Source organism: Xenia sp. Carnegie-2017, unplaced genomic scaffold, assembly GCF_021976095.1.
Source record: "Xenia sp. Carnegie-2017 unplaced genomic scaffold, XeniaSp_v1 HiC_scaffold_21, whole genome shotgun sequence".
Classification (NCBI taxonomy): domain Eukaryota; kingdom Metazoa; phylum Cnidaria; class Anthozoa; order Malacalcyonacea; family Xeniidae; genus Xenia; species Xenia sp. Carnegie-2017.
Genome location: NW_025813484.1, coordinates 8,845,138 through 8,863,621, shown reverse-complemented (window position 1 = coordinate 8,863,621; position 18,484 = coordinate 8,845,138). Strand labels below are relative to the sequence as shown.

Genomic DNA, 18,484 nt, shown 5'->3' with positions numbered 1-18,484 from the left:
TAGAGGATTACATTATACATTATGTTCAAATGAACAGACGAACAAATCCTCGTCAAATGTGATGCTTTGGTATATTTTGGTTGGCTGCAGTTGTTTTATAATTCTATTGAGTGCTTCTATTATTGTATTCTGCGTTTGTTATAAACGACAACATCGACCCCCTAACCGAAGACAGCACATACCACGTATCTCGTCTCGCAGTTTATCCATCTCTGGTTTCAAAAGTAGAAAGTCATCAAAAAGCAATGAGCCTGCAACTCCTGCGATCCACGATATGATTTTCAATGAACTTTCTTGGGATGGCGATGGTGGCTTCTCAAATCGTGCATTATCAGATTCCAAAGGTCTGGAATTTGGGATCCCGGTTGATTGTGGAACAATTCCTAGACCTCAGTCTACAACATCTGTGGAGAGTAAAAGAAATTCAATGTCACCTCTAACCGACGGGAGTCGTGGAGATGCCGAAGGCAAAAAAATCTAAAACGAGCTATTGCCATTTCAAATGTACATACTTTCATTATACCAAGCGCAACTTTCATATTATTTTGTGGTGGTTGTTATCAAAGATATACATCGTCAATTTATCTACTTGGTATAACGTAGATTATATTTTAGATATTAGAAGAAGTGCCTGTTTTGACGAAGGGAAAGAAGTTTTTTAGGATTTTTCTACGTTTGAAATTGAGGATTTAAAAGTTTGCCTTTTAAAATAGTCGTGTCGGAAATGTTTTTGTGTCAAATGTAAATTATTCATTTTGTTTCAATGCCCATCATGTTTCTGTGGGCATTTGATTAATCTTACTCAGTCATGAGCTAGTTAGTACGCACTATTCACTAACTTTAAAAAAATCAATATGTATTTTAGATTTAAGACTCTTGACTTAGTCAACAGTTGACTGTTCAAAAACTGTACGCCATAATTGATGATAAGTGTAATCTAATTATCTGAAATCGTGTATTTTGATGTTTTAAATCTGTCGTGAAGTTAGAGGAGACACTTTACACATTGTCTTCTAATCTCTAGACTCTCAACTAGTATAACGAAGTCGATGAAAGAAATCTTTGTTCCTAATCTTCTTCCTAAAAGAAAGAAGACTTCAAGGTGAATTTGCAGCAGCCAATCATATTGGTTAGAATAATACGGATCTCAGACTCCATTCGATTCCAGCGTTCAGTTCCCATAAAACTTACAACAGCCAATCAAATTGCTTGAAATAAATTAATCCTGAAGCTCAGTTCAAATTCAACATGTCTGGCTTTAGGTGCAGATTCATTTGTGGGGACATTTAGTCTGTATTGAAATCAAAATAGAATCACGTTTTTTAGTTTCAAATGATGAATGCGTCGAGTAGAGAGTCTTTAGATGATGTATTTAAAAAATGGGAGAAAAGGGGTGAAGAACGCCGTCAGAATGGACCATGTAGGAATGTGAATAATTCTGATGAAAAGTTTTCTGGATATGATGCGAGACTAGGGCGGTCAGCATGGCAGCGAAAATTCGAAACCTCGTCTTTGCCTCGTCGAAAGCCAAAACAGAAGAAGAAACGAGAAATTACGCATTTTGTAAGAAAAATTTGTTAGCTATGAACATTCAAATAGCTTTATGTTTAATAGGCCTTTTGCAGCTAGAGGTCACGTGCTTAGGTAATGCCATACTGGAGAGCACGCTTTCCATTAAACAATGGCGAGTACAAGGCAATTTAATATGTAAAGTAAATTTTCTTTGTTTTTGTGGCGATTTCGGCTAGACAACACTAACATGGCGTCGAATCAAGGTATATGACAAGCAAAATTTTTCGTCAATTCTTTTTCTTGACTTTTAACTGAAAAGGAGTAAATTTTCACTCATTCTCGAAGATTCCGCAAGTGTTCAAAATAAACTTCAGTGCTCAGCAACTTTAAAGCCAAAAAAAAGATCAAGTTACCACTGTTGTGTGCCTCTATGTAATGGAGATTCCAGATATCACCAAGACCTGAAGTTCCATCGCATTCCAAGTGTCAATGACGGCAAAGAAACCCGTAAACTTTGGCTGGTCAAAATACGAAGAGACGAAGGGCCTGATTTCAAGGTAGCTTTGTATTATTATAAAAAAAGCTCTTGCATATTTCTTCAGTGAATCTTAGATAGTGCATCATTTGTAAATAAATACGCACTAATGCTATGTTTTGTTTTAACTTTATAAGATATCAAGCAGCACAAGGGTTTGCTCGAGACACTTTTTAGAGGACGATTACCTACCTCCTGATAATGCAGGACGGTGTTTATTAAAAAAAGGGTCTGTTCCCAGCCAATTTGACTGGTCTTCAATGACTCCAAAAGAAGAAAACTAATTCGCACTTGTACTGGGTATGCGGAATTGTCAATAATAAGTTTATATTATCGCCTTCACCTGTACCTTGTTTCTTAATGATTAAAATGTTATTTGCTTTAGAGACACAAACTGAAGAAACTGGCAGTGAAGTGTGCACAGTCGATCCTTTGCTAAAAATGCAAGAAGAGTTGGAAGGATTAAGATTGGAGGTAATTCTGAAAACCAAGAATTAAAAAAGTAAGGAAGAAACAGCTTCTGTTATGGAAGAAATGAATGCATTCAAGGCCCAAGCACATAAAGAAATTGAAAATACCAAGAAGGCTGCTGCCGAGGAGTTAGCACTATCCAAATTTGGTTTAGAAAGATTTTCAACTAACAATGACTTAGTCAGATGCTACACAGGATTTGTTTCTTACGAACACATTAAGGCTTTTTATGAAATCATAAAACCAACTGCTGAGAGAATGACCTATTGTTATGCTACAGGAGATAGAGAAAGTCGTCCAAAAGCACGAACCATGCTAGTTATAGACGAGTTGTTTATGTTCCTGGTTCGTATTAGATTGGGCTTATTTGAGCAAGACCTTGCTCACAGATTTAAAATACATATATCCACTGTTAGCGAAAAATAGTTACATGGAGCAATTACTTATATTTCATGTTGGGATGTCAAGTAATCTGGCCTTCTAGGGAAAATGTCAATAATTACATGCCCCAGTGTTTTCGTAGGCTTTACCCAAGTACTAGAGTTATAATAGATTGCACAGAAATTTTCGTACAAACTCCCAGCTCCTTATTATTACAGTCACAATTATACTCAAGCTATAAAAGCAACACTACCCTTAAAGGTTTGGTTGGGATCTCTCCTCATGGGGCAGTCTCTTTTGTATCTGGGTTATATACTGGAGCAATCTCAGATAAAGAACTAACTAGGTGTTGTGGCATCTTAGATTTAATTGAGGAGGGAGATTCAATAATGGCAGACAAAGGTTTTGATATAGAATATCTGTTATTAGAAAAGAAAGCAATACTTAATATTCCCCCCTTCTTAGGGAGTAATGTTCAGTTTACTCAAAATGATGTTCAAAAAACCAAAGAAATTGCAAGTGTCTGCATACATGTGGAAAGGGCTATCCGAAGGATAAAAGAGTATCATATTTTTGATTCTGATATACCACTTAATTCATTGGGGTCAATTAATCAAATATACACAGTTGCATGTTTGCTTACCAATTTCCAAGGCCCACTAATTTCTGATCCTAGTAAGAATTAACAATTGTAAATATTGGATTACAGTTGTCTTGTCAAAATAATTAAATGTAGCTAAAAACATGTAACAGACTATGACTATGAGAATAAAAGAGATTTTCACAAAATTGTAGAAAATTATCACAAGTTTACGACAATCACTTTAAAAATATTGAAAATAAAACCATCAACCTTATTTTTGCCTCTTGAAAAAGTCTTTGTTAAATTTAATCCTATTGCAAACAAAATGTGTGTCACTTATGTAGCTAAAAAAGTCACACCACTCAAGACCTGTCAAAGCTAACTGACACTGTACTTGGTAAAAGTAAATATCAGTGTTCTTCAAAATAAAGTCATTTGTAGCCACATTTTTTGAAAGATATCTAACATTAGCAAAGTCATTTTCACCTTCCTTGACAACTTTGATTTCCAACAATCCAAAAGGATTGCAACAACTCTCAGCTGCTTGTAGGTCATATACCAATCGGTCTGGACTGCAGCCCAACCAAGGACATCTGGGATGAATAATTAATCCAGAAGGAAATAGATTCACAGACCCATTCTTAGCAACATTAGCATAGGCCATTGCAGCTGTAGATTCTAAATCAATGCCTCTTTTCATAGCTGCAGTTATGACATGACGAGATGGATTGAGCTGTTTTACAAGATTTTCAAAATCCCTCGACCGTCTTGCAACAATCCCAAACTTACTTGCTGTGATTCTTTTACTTCTTAACATATGCCACAAACTGTTTGCACTTTGAGTGATTGTTTTCTCTTGGATATCAAGTGACTCTTCTTGAGTAATCATTATAGCATCTAAAGAAGCTTGTTGTTGCTTTGTGAGACAACTGGAAAAATTATTCTGAAATCTCATTTCCGCTGAAGCCAATGGTAGGGTTGGAAAGTTGGTAAAACTGAAATCATTGATAACATAGTCTTGAGAGAGCTTTTGCTGGTAAGAAAGAACACATCCTTTAGGAACTTCTCCAAATTTACTTTGCACAAGTGGGATACTTGCAAGGTTCTTTTCACTTGGAAGTATACTTGCTATTAATGGTTTGCTTTCAAAATCATCAAAATTTTCTTTTGTCATTGGTAAATAAACATTTGAAGGTGAATATAGTGTGCTTTTAATAAATTTGGTGAAATTAGCCCTGCTCTTGGTTTTGACAAGCACATCTTGAATCTTCTTCTGTTCTATCTTTTTTCCTCTGGGTACACTCCATCTTTGAGGCATACTAGTGCATGTCAATGAATCGGGCAATGAACGAAAACCTAGCTGTTTGCAATGGGCTAGAAAGAACAGCAATCCAACGACATGATGGCAGTATCCCCCAACACCAGCTACACATGAACACCTTGCAGAAATTGAACTGTTAACAATGTTGATCTTGGTTTCAAGTACATGTGGAGGCTCATTTTTCTTCATTGATCGATAGCATCGAGCATTTATGACAACTAAATCATCCTTGGTTGTAACTGACAAAAGAATATTAAAATTTTATGAGATCAAATTAATCACACTCTGAAAGTAAGCTTAGTAACTAAAGAAAACGCGAACAATGATTGGCAATTTACCTTTCATTTCATGTAAATATCCAGGTTCAGCAAAAAACTTGTAGGCCTTTGCGGTACTCTGACATCCTGACAACTCTTTTGCATACTTCTCGACAAATGCAAAAGTCAAGTTAGGAAGAGAACTTATGTCTTTACTTTCGGTACACGAATCATCTGGAGAAGCATGCATAAAAACATGAAAATACATTACATTAATCATTAATACCTTCCCGAAAGCCAAATCTCCTACTTGTGACTCATTTTTCGATTAAAAAAAGTCAAGAAAAAGATTGACGAAAAATTTTGCTTGTTACATACCTTGATTCGACGCCATGTTAGTGTTGTCTAGCCGAAATCGCCACAAAAACAAAGAAAATTTACTTTACATATTAAATTGCCTTGTACTCGCCATTGTTTAATGGAAAGCGTGCTCTCCAGTATGGCGTTACCTAAGCACGTGACCTCTAGCTGCAAAAGGCCTATTGTTCATGGATGGACATCTTTTAGGATTCAAATGATTTTTTGCTGTTTGACAATGTTGAAAAAAAATTTCAACTCTCTCCAGCTGTTCTTCCCGACAGTTATTGTGTACAACAACAATTTTTAGGAGTGAGTTGTCCAAAGTTTACAAAAAATAAGGTACTGCTTAACAAATGCCTCTTTTTCAATGTGTATTTCTGAAAATAAATTCATCTCAATTGCTAACGTGATAGCCAGTCTTTGTAACTTATATCCTTGTAGATTTCTTTTGAAAAGGAGCAACTGCTAAAGAATAGTCCATTGAGAAATCTATTGGACATGAGTGTGTTTTGTCGGTATGACATGGAAATAGTTATTCTCTATTTTCCTTTAGTTGAAGCTGCTGAATAACATACTTTTATCATTTACAAATCTTATAGAAAATACATGTTCAGATCAGCCTTTTGTGACATGCTTTATGTGGTTAACCTACCAAAGTGCAAAAGTGTAATCCCAAGAATTGATAACAAAAAGATTCTCTATTCAAGACTACAGTACGTCATAGTATCTTTGATACAATTGTATTGTATAAAATATTAATAATTAGCTCTAACTAGTTGGCGTATTCAAAAACAGAGATGAAAAAGAAGCAAGCCCAAAGCAACTCAATCAAGAAAGTAAGAAGATAATTGATGGTATGACAGGGAGAATTAATGCATATTTAACAAAGTAAGATCCATGTATGTGCTGCAATATCTTTTGTATGTACAGATATGTAGATATCCTTTCTGTAATCATATTTACTGCTATATCCTTTCTGTGTATAGCATGTTAAAAAAGATATATTCTTGGTAGGGTAGTTTCCTGGATTCTCTTCAAGTTTCTGGGAAATATTCTATCTAGTATTCATGTACATGAAGGACAGACTATGCTACTCAAAGATCTCAATCAGGTTTGTCAATTCAATGTTTTTAATCAAGTAAATGAGATGTGTTTTTTGAACTTGTGTTATGTATTTAAAATCTATGTAAATGTCTATGTGAGTCAATATGTTTCAGTTAAATATTTTTACCAAATTTTTTACTAGGCCAACACTCCTTTGGTTTATTTGATGATTTATAAAAATCACATAGATTATGTTTTGCTTCCATTCATTCTCAACTGGTATGGGATAAAGGTATGCAAAAATTGAAGTTTCTAAATAGCTTTTCACCATTTTTGTTTTGAATTGAAATATGTACATATAAATGCTGGTTTTATGTTTATTTATATCAGGTACCATACTTTGCTATTGAAGGTATAAAGTTTACCAATCATTAATTTTTTTGTTTCTTCGTGTCTACATTAAAGACAACTTTTGTGATTTCATCATCTTCATCATCATTTTTTAGATGGTCTTAAGAATATCCCAGTCTTAAGGTAAATCAATAAATCTGTTTTCCTTTCTTTGAAAATTCTAAGAAAATGAAATATTTTCTATATTTATGACAGTTACTTGATGAGAAACGTTGGAGGGTTCTTCGTTAGAAAACATCCCTGTATGAAAACACTAAAAGATAAACTTTATAACATTATATTGGATGAAGTGAGTTGCTTTTCTGTTTACGTTCTCTAGGCTGTAAATTTTTGCAAATTTACCTTGTTTGGATTGAATAGCTACGTCCAATGGATACACACTTTCTGTCCTAATAATTTTACTATAAATTACGAGAAATATACAGCTTCTACAATGCGTGAGTGACAAACAGATGACAAATTTTTGTGTTACGTTTTCTCACTAACATTTCCATGACTTTAAAATCATTTCTTTCATTAAGACAAACTTATTTATAAAACTTTTGTTAATCGATAGACTCAAAAGAAAATAATGTATCATTAAAACGAATCCACCAATCGTTATTTTGTTTAGTTTTCTTACCTATCTCATTTTTTACAGTATATCGCAAAAATTCTTGTAACTGGCAACAATCTTTCGATTCCTCTTGGTAAGTGTTGTATTCAGTTATAAGTGCTTTTTTACAAATCATTATTAAAGCGTTAGGTGAAAAGAAATTTTCGAGTATCAACTTTTACTTTGTAGAAACGAATGTTCTGTCTTCTGTAATGTCAGCAGTCCAGCAAGGTAACTATTAGATGGTGTATAATGTTATTTTAGGCAACGAAATGTACTGTCTTGTGCTTGTTTTTAACTATGGTATAAGGCAAGGCATATTTTAACACATATATTGAAAGGGAAGGGCGCCTTTTGTTGACCTTGTACTGACACAAATCGCCCTCCACTTCTTAGGTCCTTTTTACGTTTTTTGTAATTGGTATTTAAAATATTATTGTTGATTGTATATTTCTCACTTGAAGTTAGAATGCTTTTTTCATACTGCGTTTGTTACGCTGTTTGTTATTAAATTGCTCCAGTTTTTAAAAGTTCCCAGGGGACGGATTTTGTTCGGTCTCAGGCTCCGTCGCATGGCTCACGCTTCACAGACTCTCCCAGTGCAAAATCCTTCAACTATTCCTTTGTTTCAAGGTCGAGTTCAAGATGTCATGATTGTTCCTGTTGCTATTTCGTATGAAAAGGTAAATGTCGATAGTCTTTTTATGTTTGTTTCACGATGTCATGTGATCTGCTTCGATTTTTTAGATTCTACTTGATCATCGAGAAATGACGCTTGAGGTTCAGGTGAGATACGAAGTTTTTCTTATAATAATGACAAGAAACCACGAAGACATAGAAATGTTGACATCAGTTATCGATAGGGTGCTGCAAAATCCACGAAATCATTCTTCAAAACTATGAAAAATCTATTGGCGACTTACCGAACTTATTTTGGTCAAGTTAGGATTAATTTTGGAATGCCTGCCTCACTTACGGTGAGTAATGCTAATATATCGTTCGTCGTCTTTGAATAATTTTAGCTGATATTCTGTCATTTTTTTTAGGGATATGTTAAAAACTTTCAATCATCAGAATTTTGGAAAACAACAACTGATGCTTCAAAATTTGATATCTTAAGTAAAAAGGATAAGTCTCCTGACGAAAGTCTAGTGATGGGAATTTCAAATCATATTGCTTATGGTAGGTATTGTTATAGTAAATATTTTACATGATAGATATTGTTTGTGATTGGTGTTGTTTGTAGTAGGTGTTGTTTGTGGTAGGTGTTGTTTGTAGTAGGTGTTGTTTGTGGTAGGTGTTGTTTGTGGTAGGTGTTGTTTGTAGTAGATGTTGTTTGTGGTAGGTGTTGTTTGTGGTAGGTGTTGTTTGTAGTAGGTGTTGTTTGTAGTAGGTGTTGTTTGTGGTAGGTGTTGTTTGTAGTAGGTGTTGTTTGTGGTAGGTGTTGTTTGTGGTAGGTGTTGTTTGTGGTAGGTGTTGTTTGTAGTAGGTGTTGTTTGTGGTAGGTGTTGTTTGTGGTAGGTGTTGTTTGTAGTAGATGTTGTTTGTGGTAGGTGTTGTTTGTGGTAGGTGTTGTTTGTGGTAGGTGTTGTTTGTGGTAGGTGTTGTTTGTAGTAAGTGTTGTTTGTGGTAGGTGTTGTTTGTAGTAGGTGTTGTTTGTAGTAGGTGTTGTTTGTAGTAGGTGTTGTTTGCAGTAGGTGTTGTTTGCAGTAGGTGTTGTTTGTGGTAGGTGTTGTTTGTGGTAGGTGTTGTTTGTAGTAGGTGTTGTTTGTGGTAGGTGTTGTTTATAACATAAGTATTTTTTGTTTGGTATATATTTTATGGTAAAGCTTTTTTTTGCTATAGGTGTTGTTAATGTTGATGCTTGGTATTTTTACTGATAAATTTATAGAAACTTTCCCAATAACTGGACATTTTTATATTTTTAGACTGTGTTCAAAACTCCACGATTATGGCGACTAACGCGGTAGCTTTTCTTTTATTGACAAAGTTTAGAGAGGTCTGAAGATGTACATCTTCTTGTTTCTTTGTATTTGTACGCACATTCATGACGATGATTATCTTGTTTTCAGGGTGTGAAAATGAAGAAAATCGATCATGAACTCGAATTGTTGAAGAAAGATATTGTTGCCCGAAAAAGGTCTGTCGATAGAAAGTGTGTTTTTTATGCATTGTAACTCATCACGATTCACTGACAGTTAAACATGTTTTCGTAGAGGATATGGCTTTAGTGGTAAGAACGAAGAGGTCGTTCTTCATGCTATCAGGCTTCTTGATGAACATGTTTCTTACAAGTCGGAAACAAATTTCATCCAACCAATTCTTACGTTGCCAAGTCTTCTCGAGCTCTCATTCTACGCAAGACAGGTTTGAATAACCTCTTCGTACAGCAAATTTGTTTTTTTTGGGAAAGTTTGAAAGAAACTTTCCGTTGTTGTTATTAGCGGGCGAGAAAATTCATGCATTTTTTTCTAATAATTTGTGATCAAGCAAGCTATTATTACTCTCAGAGCTGTGTAACGAAATGAACTTAATTTGTTGGTCTTGGGGATTGTGCAAATTTTTGTATTATTGGTAAATGTTTGATATTTTATTCCAGGTTTTTTCTGTGTTTATATTCGAAGCAATCGTAGGTTTGTTCTCATTTTTTTAATTGTTTGACTTATTTGTTCAACATGTTGAATAAAAATGCAATATTTCTCTTAGCTTGTTCCATTGCTGCTCTTCTGACTGGGCAAAATCTTACTTTGTCCGAGTTGATTTGTCAACCAACCACTCTTTCAAGAAGAGAAGTGAGGCTGTCGTTGAGAATTTTTCAAATAAGTTTTTTGCATGAAAATTGTATATTGTATATCAATTTATAAAAAATTTTGTGTTGAGTCGTATACAAACCATGTGAACGATGTTTTCTATGTACACCTTTACTAAAGTGAGGTATTTTTATGCAGTTGTTAAATGCTTCATTGGATTTGTGCGATCTTCTACAAAAAGAATTCATTTATACACGTGTAAGTTTAAAATGTTATCGTATGATTGTAGAATTTCGTAATTTATTAGCATTTTTCTTGTAGCCATGTGTGTCTTTGGAATCACTTCTTATTGAAGCGATTGATATGTTTATTGCTGCTGACATATTGAAAGTGTGTGAGGTTTGTACAATGAATTTGTTGAGCAATGGGAGTTTATCCTTAATCTTATCCTTAATCTAATCCTTAATCTTACAACTTGTAGGACGCTGGTGGTAAATCACGTCGAAGAGAATGGGCCGATCGACTTGCTCTTTCAACAGCGTGGTCCGACGACGAGGATAGCGGAGATGAAGTGGAAATATCCGACCAGGAGTACAAGGTTGCATTTTAAGGTTTGTGAAATTGATCTTACACGTTTATATTTTTATCTTTGCTTTTTTCATCTCTTTTAGATGGGTTGCTCTGATGAAGCATTGGAAAAGATGAGGTTTTTTACTACAATGCTTTCGCCAATTATAGAGTCGTATTGGTTTACAACTCTTCAACTGTCAACTCTTACGTCATCGCAAATAGACGGTATGTCATATTTATTGGTCCTTTATTTTCACAGTTTATACTCTATCGAATTAAAATTTTTCATAAATGTTTCTTTGTCCAGAGGATGAGCTGATTTTATACGTTCACGAGGCTGCTATTGAGAGATTCAAAAATCGAACTGCCTTCTTTGGTAAGAGATGTTTGGAGTACTTTGGTTGATATGAAATGTCTCCCTAGTGTGTTATGGGCGTTTCTCAGAAGTGAGAAGTTCAATGTGGTGGAAACTTGTTGGAAAGATGTGTCTTGTGGTTTAATTCAGTTATGTTTTGAGCTCATCTGTGTCATATTTTATATCAGGTGAAAGCTGCTCCCAATTGTTGATAACGAATGCTTTGGAGATCTTTAAGAAGTATAATATTCTTGTTCGAGAGAAAGATGGTCAACGAGTTACGTTGAACAGTTCTCGTAAGGAACTTATACAGTTAGCAAACACTATAAATCAATATAAAACCTAGTCATGGTATGATTATCGTTTTATACCAAAGTTTAAGATTATGTTGCATCGTGCACGATCAGTTTTAGCATCATTGGATCGACCGTGTAACGTTAGAACATGGTGTGTTTGTCCGCCACTCAGCGCACGAAGCGTATATACGTTTCATGTATCTGTTTTAATTGAAACACTGTCTTATATAAACATAGGTCATAGTGATTAATACCTGTCATGTATCTGTTTTAATTGAACACTGTCTTATATAAACATAGGTCATAGTGATTATATTAATTGTTACTTTGTAAATGTCTTTCTGTAAACCTATTTGGTTGGAAAAAGCCGTTAAAGGTGTCCTTTTGGATATCACTGGTGTTTTATACAACAGTGGTCAAGGTTCGGGTGAAGCTATCCCTGGATCAATAAACGCTGTAAACAGGTATAAAGCTTTTAAAGGTCATGGAGCAATGATAATGAAGCATTTACAAACATTGAATCTTTGTTTTAGGCTAAAGACGTCAGGTATTCCTCTCAAATTTTGTACAAACGAAACGCAATGCACTCGTGAGAAGTTGGTTACAAAGTTGAACAGTCTTGGTTTTTGTTTAAAACTGGATGAGATATACTCACCGGCACCGCTCGCTGTTCATTATATTAAAGAAAATAATTTGAGTCCGTATTTATTGGTTCATAACGAGGCTATTGATGACTATTCAAGTGTAATGCAATCAAATCCCAATTGCGTAATTGTTGGAGATGCAGCTGAAGAATTTACTTATGAAAATATGAATAAAGCATTTCGAGTGTTGTTGGAATCTGAAAATCCAACTATTGTTGCTCTTGGAACCGGGTAAGATTTTAGTTGGTGTATATTACAGATTTTGTAATTAGTTTGTGCATGTATTTACTTCATGTTACACAACATTGTAGAAGGTACTACAAGGATGGTGGTGAACTGGTTCTTGATAATGGTCCATTTATTATTAATGTTATAATTAGTTTGTGCATGTATTTACTTCATGTTACACATAACATTGTAGAAGGTACTACAAGGATGGTGGTGAACTGGTTCTTGATAATGGTCCATTTATTATTAATGTTATAATTAGTTTGTGCATGTATTTACTTCATGTTACACATAACATTGTAGAAGGTACTACAAGGATGGTGGTGAACTGGTTCTTGATAATGGTCCATTTATTAAAGCATTGGAGGTAAAGAAAAAGAAATGTTTATGGCCGTGGGATCAATCAGAAAATTTTAAGAACATCTTTTACACTAGTATGCCTGTCCAGTAACTACAGTGGTTCTTGGCAAACCTGCCAAGACTTATTTTATGGGTGCCATTACGGAACTCGGCATTGCTGTGGACAATGTAAGAGTAGTGATAGTGATTGTTAGGAATTTTATTAGACAAAATTTCATCTTGATGTGTTAAATATTAATTCAGGTTGTGATGATTGGTGATGATTTGCTTGGGGATGTGAAAGGAGCTCAATCTTGTGGCATTCGAGGAATTCAAGTTAGAACTGGAAAATACAGGTAGTTCTTGTTGCATATGGCTTTAGTAGCTAAACAATTCTAGGGCCAATCAAAGGCTAGTTTGATTTTTTTTTTATCTATTTCAGACCTCAAGATGAATGTCATGAAACAATTAAAGCTGATGGTAGAGTGAAAGATCTTGCAGAAGCTGTGGATTTGATTTTAAAATATTACTCTACAACTTAAGAGGGTTTTTGCGATGAACTAAGGTCAGTTGAGCTTTCACAAATATTTGATAAAATGAAATTAGTTTTTAATTAAATATTTTTCATATAGTTTAAAATCACAATATGTTCTTTATAAAGGCTATCGTAAACTATGCAAGCACAACTTAATCACAAAGCAACAAAAACACGATCTTTTTATCTAATGTTAAGTGTTAACTGCTTGCTGCTTGTTGGTATTATCTTCTTCATGAGACTTTACTAAGCCAACAGAGTTGCCAGACATTGAACGAGTGCGCAATGTTGGTACTAATGATAAAAAATATATGGTTTATGTATGTCAACAAGATTCCAATTAATATGCAAGCTATGAATTGACCATTAGTTAATTCAACTTGCTTTTGAAAACAAATCTTGAATAATTGGTTATATGCTTAAATTTATGCTTGAAAGTATGATGAATTCATGTTTACAAATGAAATTATTACCAAGTCCCAATCCTTGAATAAACAAGAGCACACCCTCAGCTGATTGCATGGGCTAATGAAAGTAGATCAAATCATGTATAACTTATAACATCATAATTTAAAACAGCAATTTGTCAAAGGCATCAATCACCATTTCATCCAGAGGATCGGAGCCACAATCATCCAGTCTTAAAATGTTGCACGTACGTTTATTCAAGACGCTGAAAAATTTCTCCTGTATAAAATATGGGGAAACATAAAATCATGTTCATATAAGTGTCTGAATTATTTTTTCAACTTAAAACTTGAGAACAAACCGAGTCCTTGTGATGTGGTGAAAGATCACCATTGATGACCAGAACCGGACACCTACACACATTGAATTTATAAAAAAGTTTTACATAGTTCTGATGCATTAAAATTATCAATTTGCACTCACTCAATATTCTTGAGTTCATGGGTAATGTCGCTGCGTCTGAAAAAAAAAGCTATACGTATAGCAATTGCAATTGAAAGTAAACTTTTATATAAAAAATAAGGGCCTTACTGCATGTACGCATGGACAAAAAGAGCTAAATTGTGAGGATTAAAAGAATCTGTGAGATTCTTAATGTATTCATCAACAGCCTTCATATCTGGCTTTCCATGTTTCTATAAAGTTAAAGAAATCACATCATGAATGAGTGACGAACAGTTGAAGATTTTCAATGCAATGAAACATAACACCACACAAGGAATGAACCTTTCCAAAATGATGATGAACAAAATAATGATTCACTTGATCATTAAAACCACTTTTTTCCAATTGCCATGATCGTAACTAAAGAAAAAATACATGGTGATGAACACTGATCATTTGATGAGAAAAAAGGTTTTACTGCATGTCCCACTGGAAGTTAACCTTTTCTTCCGCTTTCTCCAACAGTGGTGCTTTACTAGCCGAGGGTTCAACAAGGATAAGACCCAATGGCTTTGAAGGATGTTTCAACTATTGCAAAAAAATCAACTCATATTAATTTTAAATTATGATAGACTTCAATCAAATGAATCTCTATATTGTGTTTAAGAGGACGTACTGCATATCGAGCTAATATGTTAGCACCAGCTCCAACACCAAATCCTACAATATCCACGAGCCTGAAATCAACAAAACAATTATTATAAGTTATTATTTGAAAAGTAAATTCATGGGATTTTATGAACATGTGCAAACCCAAAGTGTTTCACGATATTGTCAACACTGTTAGCCAAATCATCCATCGTTGGATATTGGTATCTTGAAAGAAAAATAACTCTCAGTATTACAGATGCAAACAAAGAATAGATTAATAAAATTGGATGTTAAAACTCAAAAGGCCAACCCTTCAGAAAATTTCTCTGCTCCTGGTTCCTACCACAAAATAAAATTTTATTTTCACAAACACAGTGGAATTATTATGCATCAAGTGTATGGTTACAGTGGTAAACCTGGCCTGGTGCAAGAATATGATAGACAATAAACTTTTCATGGAGTTGTTTCATATCTTCATGGTTCAAGAATTTCTCAAAAGATGTCTTATCTAGGAAGTTAGAGATGCATTGATGTATTATCTAGGAAAATGGAGATCCTTTGATGTGTTATCAAAGAAATATGATGTTCTAATCAAAACTTAAGAAAATGAGCTTGCACATTTGATGCAATTCATTCATGCAATACTACTAGAGTGGTTCATCAATAGTTGCTTGGAAATAACTAAGTATAAACAATTCAAAGTTTGTTGTCTCATGGTTCAATTTCAAAAAATGGCTTTTCTCTTGTACATCCCGAAGAAAAGTTTAAGCTAACCTTTGATCAACTCACTAAACTAATGCGATATAATTCATGATTTATAGATGACGCCCCATGACTTAGTTATGGAAACCGATTAACCCGAATGAAATATTCAAAACATCTGATGTTTAGAGAATCATCAAAATTCATTGAAAAGAAAAAGTCGCCACGCCGGATATGATAGACGAAAGAAGTACAGGTTGTAGCCTCTCGAAGTTAACAAAGTTATTTTATTACATAAAAACTTCACTTACGATTTAAACCGATATCGTGAAAAGTTAACAAGATGTTTACTCCTTTTGATTTGGTATCATCTTTACCGTCTTCACCCTGCAGTAAACGCGTTTTGTTGTAGTCAGCTTGAAAAGTGGATTGCAAACTTGTATGTGTCTACGTGTATGAGTAGAGTGAATCTCGAAATTGTCAAAATTATGTTCAAAAAAACCTTGAACTTCGTTTTCTATCAAATTAGAAGCTAAATATCATATATGTACCTCGATTATCACAGTAAAATCTCCAACCTTTTCAATCTGCAAAATACATCATTTTCCTTCACAGAAAAGCAAGCTTAAAACTCCAAAAATGGTAGAATACTTATCACGCTTCAATAGTCTGTGCAGTGAACAAGAACACTACGATGATATTCATAAATACATACTCGTTCATCCATTGTACAATTTATGCAGACACACACCAATATGATCACGAGTGCCTCTTGCTGCAAAAATTTTTTTTGCAATATTTTTGACTGATCAGAGGACGACCTGCGGTGGTAATTTTTTTCTTGAAGAAGATGAGACCTATCTATTTAACCTTTCGAAGCAACTTCGATAGCAAATGCCAGGCATTTTACTTCTTGGCCAATGAAATGGCCGAGAAATGTTTTTTAACCAATCAGATCTTTTGAATGATTTAGACTTTAAGTGGTTGCCTCACTGGCCAAAATATAATATGTGATATAAACTCATGCATTCATTTAAAAATTAAGCAATTCTTATCCTTTGTTGGTATGTTAATATCGATACTAAAGCGTTACGAAGTCAAAACACTTCAGTTCCACTTCAAAGTTATAAAATTTTCATGCCATTTGCCCCCTATATTGAGGATAAACTTCCATGGTCAATTGACTATCTTACCTCCAAAATCATTAATATTTACTTTAAAACTTTATTAAACTGACGACTATTAATACACTTCAAACATTAATTTATTTATGTACATGTATAAAAATTACACATTCCTCTGAAAGCCACATTTTTTAATAAAAAAATACGCATTGTATAATCTACTTATTCACACCAAGGTGTGATCTCTTTATGACATTTCAATTCTATTGCAATCATCGACACATGATTGCCTGTAATAGTCAACTCATATCTATTTAGTATTTTATGGTCCATTGTATTTAACCCAGTCTTTCTATCTCGCTTGAAGGATGCCTAAAATAAGAGAGTAAATTCTTGAAAAAATTCTTTTTTGCTTCATTGCAATACTGCTAGCATTACCTTGCGTTGTTCATATGTACTTGCATAATCTCGTTTTCGCTGCTTGCTGTGGTTATGACGAAATGTCTGGTATCCAGTAGTGATACCAACAGGTTGTTTTATCTACATAAAATAAAATACATAGTATTTTATATAATATTGGTAGCTACTGTGATATGCTCTGGGTATACATACACTGAGATTAGCTTCTTTGATCCTCATATATAATTCATCATCCTCTCTACCCCAACCCCAGAACAAAGTGGACAGACCATTCACCTTGAAATATCAGCAGTCATAGTCTATCATGGGTTGTGGTCAAAAGATTTTAAATTTTAACTTCAAACCTGACAAACCTTTTCAAATTGCTCACTTGTCATCAGCATGATACCGCCAATAAATGTTGCATAGTGATATCTTGGATGCAAGAAAGGAGCAGAAACATGATACGGACCATCTGAAGGATAGCCATAATTCAAGTCGTTATTCAAAGGAAGAAGGTCAACATCGTGCATAGCAATGTAATCACACGACTCATTTTGAGCAATTAGGTAGCCAGCATTCAATAAAGCTGCTCGGTTAAACCTTTTGTAAAGAATAACAAGTGTTGCTTAAGGATTTTGTTTACATTCCAAACATCAATAACTTAAGTGAACAAACCTGAAAGTGTCTACTTGATTTATAACATAAATGTGAAACAAAACATTTTTATTGTTTAAAAATTTCGTCATATAAGGCACAAATTCTAGCAATTCTTCAAGACGATTACGAAATGGTACAATAATACCAAGTTTGTGCACTATAGCATCAGATTTCCTTTTCTTTTCAACAGCTTCTTCAATTGTTGAATGAATTGATGAACTTGACGGTATGGTGTTTTTGAAGATCTCCGTATCTTTATTATCTATGTTTCGTTTGGTCTTCTCTCTATTTTCATGAGCTAAGTTTGTTCTGAGTTTGTTTGCCTCTTCATTATGTTGGCTTCTTTTGGAGTTCACTGTATCTTCAAAAAATTGGACGCAAGGTTTACAAACACATTGTTTCTCGGGAAAGTTCCTTGTCATAAACCAAATTGAGATGAAGACAAGAGCAGCAATATACAACAACGATAGTAAGACAGTTTTTTGTGACACCATATCACAGAAAACTAGGAAGTTTATAGCTCGTTAACTGACGAAGAAACAAAACAGAAACAGCCATTTCTTCAGTATCATAATCGGTTTATGAAATGGTCATTACATCGAAAATTAAAAACCTGATCATAGTGAATGAACTCTATAACAGTTTATTGTTCTTTTCTTAGCCATCAACGTGGCTTGTACCAATAACATGGATTACATGACGTGTAGGGTCGACTTTTACTGCTGTAAAAAACCGGGGGTGAAAAAATTTATAATGTTGACCCTCGCTTTCTTTTAGTCTTGAAATAACTCAAATGAGCAGCTCTTTCAAATGCAGTTGAAAGGTTTTATTTGAGATTTGTGACACAGTATATTTTCTTTTTGCGCTTGTGGCTTTTTCATTGTTCAATTTCGTAATTATGCAGTTCAA

At 34.2% G+C, this 18,484-nt stretch overlaps 4 protein-coding genes across 8 annotated transcripts; 2 read left to right on the top strand and 2 right to left on the bottom strand.

Annotated features, from left to right (window-relative positions):
- Positions 1 to 1,013: 1,013 nt before the first annotated feature.
- Positions 1,014 to 11,775, top strand: LOC124444349 (glycerol-3-phosphate acyltransferase 1, mitochondrial-like). 5 transcript variants are annotated; one of them, XM_046994935.1, is made up of 28 exons: positions 1,014 to 1,102; positions 1,327 to 1,563; positions 5,628 to 5,759; positions 5,862 to 5,935; positions 6,020 to 6,133; positions 6,216 to 6,308; positions 6,435 to 6,531; positions 6,667 to 6,756; positions 6,855 to 6,876; positions 6,971 to 6,998; positions 7,071 to 7,164; positions 7,516 to 7,564; positions 7,660 to 7,701; positions 8,104 to 8,153; positions 8,218 to 8,256; positions 8,334 to 8,447; positions 8,517 to 8,652; positions 9,399 to 9,469; positions 9,543 to 9,610; positions 9,687 to 9,837; positions 10,070 to 10,103; positions 10,177 to 10,262; positions 10,419 to 10,478; positions 10,542 to 10,619; positions 10,702 to 10,818; positions 10,892 to 11,015; positions 11,098 to 11,166; positions 11,334 to 11,775. In XM_046994935.1, the coding sequence occupies exons 2-28, from the start codon at positions 1,333 to 1,335 to the stop codon at positions 11,489 to 11,491; spliced, it is 2,421 nt and encodes an 806-aa protein (XP_046850891.1). In that variant the 5' UTR covers positions 1,014 to 1,102; positions 1,327 to 1,332; the 3' UTR covers positions 11,492 to 11,775. The 5 variants fall into 5 exon arrangements, with proteins under 5 accessions (XP_046850891.1, XP_046850892.1, XP_046850893.1 ...); XM_046994936.1 differs by lacking the exon at positions 5,628 to 5,759 and having other exon boundaries at positions 1,073 to 1,563; XM_046994937.1 differs by lacking the exons at positions 11,098 to 11,166; positions 11,334 to 11,775 and having other exon boundaries at positions 1,073 to 1,563; positions 10,702 to 10,831; positions 10,892 to 10,953.
- Positions 11,669 to 16,011, top strand: LOC124444356 (phospholysine phosphohistidine inorganic pyrophosphate phosphatase-like). The gene is made up of 7 exons (XM_046994952.1): positions 11,669 to 11,905; positions 11,975 to 12,316; positions 12,617 to 12,680; positions 12,749 to 12,841; positions 12,917 to 13,008; positions 13,095 to 13,217; positions 15,512 to 16,011. Exons 1-6 carry the CDS (start codon positions 11,775 to 11,777, stop codon positions 13,192 to 13,194), a joined length of 822 nt encoding a protein of 273 aa, XP_046850908.1. The 5' UTR covers positions 11,669 to 11,774; the 3' UTR covers positions 13,195 to 13,217; positions 15,512 to 16,011.
- Positions 13,240 to 16,304, bottom strand: LOC124444354 (protein NDRG1-like). Its single transcript, XM_046994946.1, has 15 exons — positions 16,108 to 16,304; positions 15,944 to 15,979; positions 15,704 to 15,779; positions 15,107 to 15,198; positions 15,001 to 15,029; positions 14,853 to 14,915; positions 14,716 to 14,776; positions 14,541 to 14,627; positions 14,382 to 14,459; positions 14,187 to 14,290; positions 14,079 to 14,114; positions 13,957 to 14,008; positions 13,791 to 13,874; positions 13,661 to 13,712; positions 13,240 to 13,481 (listed from the first exon to the last, which is right to left on the bottom strand). Exons 1-15 carry the CDS (start codon positions 16,117 to 16,119, stop codon positions 13,381 to 13,383), a joined length of 963 nt encoding a protein of 320 aa, XP_046850902.1. The 5' UTR covers positions 16,120 to 16,304; the 3' UTR covers positions 13,240 to 13,380.
- Positions 16,305 to 16,596: 292 nt separating this feature from the next.
- LOC124444352 (beta-1,4-galactosyltransferase 7-like) lies at positions 16,597 to 18,273 on the bottom strand. The gene is made up of 5 exons (XM_046994944.1): positions 17,594 to 18,273; positions 17,290 to 17,518; positions 17,129 to 17,212; positions 16,955 to 17,056; positions 16,597 to 16,888 (listed from the first exon to the last, which is right to left on the bottom strand). The coding sequence occupies exons 1-5, from the start codon at positions 18,067 to 18,069 to the stop codon at positions 16,739 to 16,741; spliced, it is 1,041 nt and encodes a 346-aa protein (XP_046850900.1). The 5' UTR covers positions 18,070 to 18,273; the 3' UTR covers positions 16,597 to 16,738.
- Between the last annotated feature and the right edge of the window lie 211 nt (positions 18,274 to 18,484).